This window comes from Myotis davidii, unplaced genomic scaffold, assembly GCF_000327345.1.
Source record: "Myotis davidii unplaced genomic scaffold, ASM32734v1 scaffold641, whole genome shotgun sequence".
In the NCBI taxonomy this organism is placed as follows: domain Eukaryota; kingdom Metazoa; phylum Chordata; class Mammalia; order Chiroptera; family Vespertilionidae; genus Myotis; species Myotis davidii.
In genome coordinates, this window is record NW_006293232.1 from 1,256,875 (window position 1) to 1,263,849 (window position 6,975).

Sequence of the window (6,975 nt, forward strand, 5' to 3'; positions counted from 1 at the left end):
ACGCTGTTTGCAGTGAAGCTGGAGCCCGCGCCTGCGGAGGCTTTTAAAAAAAACACCCAAGTTGTGTGGTGTGAGGACTCCTGACATAACCGAAGGAAGTCAGAACGGAGCACGGTTTGCTCTGTGCGCACGGGGGTGTCTGTAGAACGCTCTCCTCTCTGCCCCATCACATTAAGCCGGCGTGCGTTTAACAGCCTGGTTGCCCCTTACTTCCTCCCCTGCCGGCGTGGTTGCCCCCAACTGCCTCCCCTGCCAGCCTGTTCGCCCCTCACTGCCCCCTCTACTGGCCTGGCCGCCCCCAATTCCTCCCCCGCCGGCTTGGTTGCCCCTCACGGCCACCTCTGCCAGCCTGATTGCCCCCAACTGTACCCCTGCTGGCCTGGTCGCCCCTCACTGGCCACCCTGCCGGCCTGCTGCTCGGTCATTTGGTCGTCCCTCACTAAGCAGTCCTTCTCACAATCCAGGACTGCTGGCTCCTAAGTGCTCACCTGCCTGCCTGCCTGATTGACCCTAACTGATCCCCCGATCACCCCTAACAGCCTCTGCCTGCTGACCTGTCCTAACTGCCCTCTCCTGCCAGGCTGATCTCGTCCCCAACTGCCTCTGCCTGCCTGATCTCACCCCCAACTGCCCTCCCCTGTTGGCCTGGTTGCCCGCAACTGCCCTCCCCTGCCGGCCTGATCTCGCCCCCAACTGCCCTCCTCTGATGGCCACTGCCGGCCTGGTCACCCCGCACAGCCTGCTGTTCAGTCGTTTGGTCAGCCCTCACTGAACCCCCTGCTGTCACTGGCCACCCTGCCGGCCTGCTGCTCGGTCATTTGGTCGTCCCTCACTAACCCACCTGCTGGCCTGGTCACCCCATGCAGCCTGTTCGGTCATCCCTTTGGTTGTTTCGAATGTGACAGCCCCTGGCTCTTGATATATATAGATACTTGGACTTATTCTCAGAACACTGAACCTAGTATCCTAGATTTGTTAGCACATTGTTGTTGTTTTTAAGCACATTCATATTCTCCTTTAATTATCACAAGAACTTTGTGAAGCATAGCAAATATTATTGTCCCCATTTTGTAGGTTAAAAAAAAAAGAGGCTAAGGAAATTTAACCCATTTGTTTAAGGTCTCATAACTACTAAGAAGCCCAAGACCACCTCCTAATGCAGTACTACTTCCATAACCCCAAGCATTCAATAAATATTTTTCCAACTACAATGATACAATTCTAGGAAAAATTTCCAGAATTAAAGACAAAATGTTTAACCTAACCACTTTCTTTGCTGGTAGCTTTAGTTATTAGGGCAAATATTATACTTAAGAACACTTATGATTCAAATATTTACTTAACATCTCTCAACACCATGTTAAAGTATAATTTAAAATGTATACTGCTTGCCTTCTTTTTAAACAGAATGTTCAATATGGCTGGAAAAAAAATCAGGTACATAAAAGTTTAAATACCATTTAGTAAACCATACTCAACTCTGTAGAAAAGATAAAACAATATGATCAAGGTGGGATTATTCCAGATAAGACCAGGTGAACTTGAGAACATCTTTTAATGCAATACACCTCAATAAAATTCAATTGTCTAGCCATTATTAAATAACTATTTTCTCATAAGAAAAATTACTCCCCAAAAAACCCACATGACAACATATTTAATGGTGCAAAATTTTAAACATTCCTTTTAAATTCAGGAACAAGACAAAGATATTTACAAGACAACTTCTAGTCAATGATGAGCTACATTTCCTAGCCTGCACATTAGGATAATGGAAAGAAATAACAGATGTTAACATCTCACAAGCTACCAGGGGCTACATGGGGAGGCTGACAAGCTCAAGAGTAATCACAGAGGATGGTCCATAGATTCCTAGCGTAGGCCATGGTGTATAGTTCCATCTCAAGCCTACAGCCTCCTTCCGTAGCAAAGATCAATCATTACCTTAAATGAGCTCTGTCCATTGTCCTTATGCATCTAGGATAATATACCAGAGTAATTTTCTAGCCCCTTAAAGGTACCAGAGCACAAGACCACAAACCCCTCATTGCTATCTTGATCCTCTCATACCATCTCTCTATGCTGCAAATGTTAATTAACTATCCTGTACCCACTAATGTAAAAACAGGCTTCTCCATTTTACTTTTCATCCCATTCTAGAGATTTCCCTACTTTGCCTTCTCCTACCTCCTTGATCCACCATACCAGTAATGGATTTCATGTAATCTTCCTTACATCTTTTCCTTTGATTCTGATGTATGGGATAGGCTGCAAAACTGCCATTCTTTGGAGCATTTTCTCAATCCATTGAGATTTTACTTCCAGGCATGTTCTCAAAATTTTGTCTCAAACTCTTTTAAAAAACCTTTTCTATAGGCTGGACATTCTTTCCTCAACAACCTTTCTGTGCCTCATTGCTCATTAGAAAATGGAAATACTAATGCCAATCTTTTAAGGCCATTGAGGATTAAATGTTATGAAAAGTATTTAAAATATGACTACCAATTAGTACTATTATATATTATTATAATCTCAAGATGTATGATAGTGTGTGTGAAAGAAGCAGGAAAATGCAAAAGGGGGCATGCAAGTATTCATTTTATTTTCAAAAATAAACTTTTTATATATTTATTGTTATAAAATCTATGATATATTCATAAAACATTTTTGGGTAAAAGGCCTGGCCAGGAAATTGATTAGATTAGCTTATAAATTAAGTCCAAAGTGTCCTAAGTGTTGACTATGGTTACTAGGAAAATAAAAAGGACAAGACTATGCTGCCTGTATTATCATTTTTGTTTTCCAGCTGCTCTCCACTAGTGAGTTGGGATAGGCTCCAAAACTGCCATTCAATAAATGTTAGTAACAAGAGCTTCTAAGTGTTAAAGTAAAAGGCTACCATACTTAAAAGAACAATTCAAATGTATCAAGTAAGTCCATGTTACCTTTGAGATTTACATGGTAGCTGCTTCCTAGACTGTGTTATTTGTTCATCTACTTGTTAAAAATCCTTGCCTGGTCAAAGCACCTCTATTTACTATAGCTGACTCTGTGCTGGGTTTATCAATGTTAAGTGAATTGTTAATGTTCATAACCCTGAAATCAGAGTGAGTAGCCTTCTGATTCCATGTGGTAGTTTTAAAAGGTCATTTTGTGTTGTCATATTTTATGGTCATATGTTTGCTAAGCTAAAATGTTTTTTAAATTCTGTTGGAAATGCAAGCCTTATTACTGACATGACAGTTAAAGTATCTAAGCTGTGCCATTTCTTCTGTTAAATTGTCATTTTGTTTTGAGAAATAGTGATTTCCAAATTAGACATTTTGATGTAGCAGGTTCAATGTGATTAGGAAGGTTGGTCATGTCTTGATTTGTAAAGGGTGGTAGATAGTTAAACCTTAATGTATTCTTGATATTTAGAATCCACTTAAAGCTGAACTTGGTATATAAAATATATATGCTTTCCTATTAAACATTCTATAAGGTTTCTGACCAGGTTACCTTAAAGACCACATTGCAGTACCACTGCTAGCTGGACAGTCTTGGCAGTGTGCAGTTCAATTCAACATGTACAGGCATACCTCATGATTTGTGCTTTGCTTTGTTGCACTACACAGCGAGGTATTTTTTACAAATGGAAAGTAAGACCCTCCCCCGGCAAAAAGATTACTGCTTGTTTTATTGTGATGGTTTGTAACCAAACCCAAGCTATCTCCAAGGTATGCCTGTATAACAGCATTCCTTGCTTAGTTTCCCAGTACAGGTGTTTTTGAGAGCAGCGAAAAGCCTCTTATCCCAATTAAGTTTAATGAACCTCTATTCTTATATAATCTCATCCATCTATACTTAGTGACACTTCTTCCTAACAGTCAAATGTTTCTTCTTTTACCTTCCTTTCTACTGACCTAATTCCTGGTTGAATTCCAATTGCTTCAGTCATTTTTTCTCCATAATCAGCCCTGACGTCTGCAAACCTGTTCCCCTCATTCAGCTGAAACCCTGAAGGTTATTTCTGTTCTCATTAACACAGGCCCTAACAATAGTCACCGAAAACTGAAACTAAGGAAAAGTCTTTATCAAGGTGACTGCTCTCTTTTAACATTCCCTGTACACTTTCCCCCACCTGCTTCTATGAGATAACTTTACCCTGATATTCTCCTGTCTTCTTCCTTCCTTTTTACCCTGATATTCTCCTGTCTTCTTCCAGTCCTTTTTTTAACCTACTTTTATAATTCATCTAAATACGACTCTACTCCTACACTACTACTGCTCATCCCAAATTATTTCAAGTTTACTCAAAGTACCTACTCTCTTGGCACAAACCTCAAATGCCTGTGGTCCCTTTTTCTCTCTGCTCTCTTCTTGTGACAAGCACTTAGAATCCCTTCATCATCCATCATCCAGCTGGCTCCATCTTCCCTGCCAGGAATTTAACCTAAGCACAGCTAATCACTGTTCCTTCGGTTATTCCAAGGTAGCATTGATCAACCTCCACAGTGCAATAAATCTCATTGCCTGTGGTTCCTGTTCAGTGCTTTGCTGCTTCAGAATATGGACTCTATCCTACTTGTGTAATCACAGCGCCTAAAGCAGTGGTTTTCAACCTTGGCTGCACATTAGAATCACCTGGGAATCTTTTTAACATCCTGATTTCTGGGCCTCAACCTCCGGAAATTCTGTTTGTTACTAATGTTGTGGCTCCACCCCATAACAAAGAAACAGAATTGCCGGAGGATGAGGCCCAGAAACCAGGATTTTAAAAAGATTCCCAGGTGATTCTAATGTGCAGCCAGAGTTGAGAACCACAAGGTTAGCCTCTGAAGGTATGCGAGGCACTGGGCATTTGCTAATTAGGAGATAATGGCGCTAACTCGGGCCTCCTCCCATTTACTGCTTATTTCCAGTAGTCCCAAAGCGGCGGTTTCCAAAATGCATGTTCGACGCTCCATTAAGCAAATATGAGGGACCTAACTGGCTGGTGGCCCTCGCGAAGGCAAAAACAATAATGAACATCCAGCTAGCCCCCCGTGTGGCTTCTGCAAAAGGGCATTTACACGCTGAAGTCAGTAACCAGGTGGGAGGTAGGAAGCGCGAGCTCCGGGCAGGATAAGCACGAAGCTACCGGGAGGACGGGAGCGGGGCCCTGCGGTCAAAGGAGTCAGCTTCAACCAGGGCTGGCGTGCACTCCAGGCTGCCGTCCATTCCACTGCAGCCATGAAGCCCCCGGCCAGGGCGCCTACCAGGTTCGGGCAAGATTCCTAGAGGGGCCGTTACACCCACGTGACCCACTCAGCAATGTTTTCGCAACTCAGGGTGTGGGCACAGTCATCGTAGCGGGTCCTGGCTGTGCCCCGGGGCTGCTAGGCTAAAGGTAAGGGGGCGTGGGAGATAGAGACGGGCCGGGCCTGTTTCCACGGGGGGGTGCAGCCTCGCAGAGGAGCAGGGGACGGAGGGGGGGCAGCACGGGGCTTCGGGCGCTCTCCGCCGTCCCCCGGGAGGCGGGGAGACGCGGGGCCGAGGGCGCTCTGAAGGATGACAGAAGCAGAGGCGCCACGACCGATCTGGGGGCCAGGCGCGGGGCACCCGCTTCTTACCGAGAACTGAGACCCAGAAGTCGTCGAGACCGACGCTGCCGCCATCTTCCCGTCTGCCCAGCGGACCCCGCAGCCCCGGAGCGGGCTGGTTCTTCTGCCGTCCTTCCAAATCCGGGAGCCGCCCGCCGAGGGCGACCCTAAGCCGAGCCCCAGATGGAAGGGGCCGCTAGGGTGCTGGCGCCGGGTCTGGAAACCCCTACCGCACACCCCCCCACAGGGATGCCCACGCTGAGCGCGCACACGGAACGGGCTACACGCACTAACGGGCGTCCGGAACAGCCAATCAAAAAGGCAGGCGTCTTCCGGGAGTCGGAGCGAATCCGCCTTGTCTCCCGGTGACGTCACAAGGTAGCGCGCAGCCGAGAACGCCACGGAGCTAAGGCGGCGGCTGCTAGACAGCTCTGAGGGCGAGCCGTCTCCCGGAGGAGACGTGGGCGAGGGGTCGTGTTTTGTCTCCTGAGGCACTTGACCCGAATGACCGTTAGCAATGAAAGCGAATGCGAAGTTCACACACTGCACCGGTTCTCTGGGACTAAAGGCCAAGGAGGGCGTTCGCTTGACTCCGGGACGTCAGTCCAGGTGAAGTACTCACCTTCTGGCCAATAGCAGATAGAAAGAGGAGGGGCTTGACGATCTGGTCCAATACAAGCCCAGGGAAGGGGCGTGGAGGCCGAGCGTAACCCTTTGCGAACCCTTGCCCAATTGGATCCGGAAGCTCTCCCCAAACAGACTGGCTGCTGGAAGTCGCCGCGGCCCTGGCCTGGGGGCGGGGCGAGTTTAAAGCGACTTTCCCGCGCCCAGAGCGCCGGGCGCTGATTGGCCGGCGACTTCCTCCCTTTGTGGGAGCTCCCTGCGTCGCCGGGGTTAGGGGTTGGGAGGAGCGGCCGAGTGACGCAGAAGTTCCGCCAGCTAATCAGGGATGGGGAAGGGGGGCCAAGAAGGAAGCGGATCCTCTGCCGCGCAGCTAAACTGCAGCCAGCAACCCGCTTCGTCTCCCTCCGCCGCCAGCGGGGCCTGAGCGGGAGCGGCTGGGACGGCGTCACTGGGTGGGCTGGGGGGGAAGTGGAGGCGGAGGGAGACGGCGGGGTCCGCAGGGCTCGGGCTTCCCCGGGCAAGGCCCTGGTGGGCTTAAGGTAGGGGGAGGGGGCGGAGGAGGAGCCCGCGGCCCGGGCGGCGGCAGTGCCCGACCGACTTCCCCGTAGGGCCCCGCCTCGGAGCGGGCGGCAGTGGAGGAGACCGAGGAGCAGGATGGCGGCCTCGGCCCTGTACGCCTGCACCAAGTGTACCCAGCGCTATCCCTTCGAGGAGCTCTCCCAGGGCCAGCAGCTCTGCAAGGTCCGTGGGCGCTGGACGGCGGGCGGGTGGGGTCTCCTGGGCCCTA

The 6,975-nt window shown here is 48.7% G+C and overlaps 2 protein-coding genes across 4 annotated transcripts in view; one reads left to right on the plus strand and one right to left on the minus strand.

Annotated features, from left to right (window-relative positions):
- CEP57 (centrosomal protein 57kDa) overlaps positions 1-5,649 on the minus strand; it is a 71,750-nt gene extending 66,101 nt beyond the window's left edge. The window contains 1 exon segment of the mRNA XM_006779417.2: positions 5,595-5,649. Coding sequence (XP_006779480.1) covers positions 5,595-5,639 — 45 coding nt within the window. The 5' untranslated portion in view covers positions 5,640-5,649.
- Positions 5,650-6,060: 411 nt separating this feature from the next.
- The window catches only part of FAM76B (family with sequence similarity 76 member B), a 23,177-nt gene continuing 22,262 nt past the window's right edge, over positions 6,061-6,975 (plus strand). For 2 of the 3 annotated variants that reach the window (XM_006766863.2, XM_006766864.2), the window contains exon 1: positions 6,061-6,173. In XM_006766863.2, the coding sequence (XP_006766926.1) occupies positions 6,069-6,173 (105 nt within the window). In that variant the 5' untranslated portion in view covers positions 6,061-6,068. Of the gene's footprint in view, positions 6,174-6,484; positions 6,930-6,975 lie in introns of those variants that run through there. The other variant, XM_006766865.2, reaches the window with a different exon arrangement.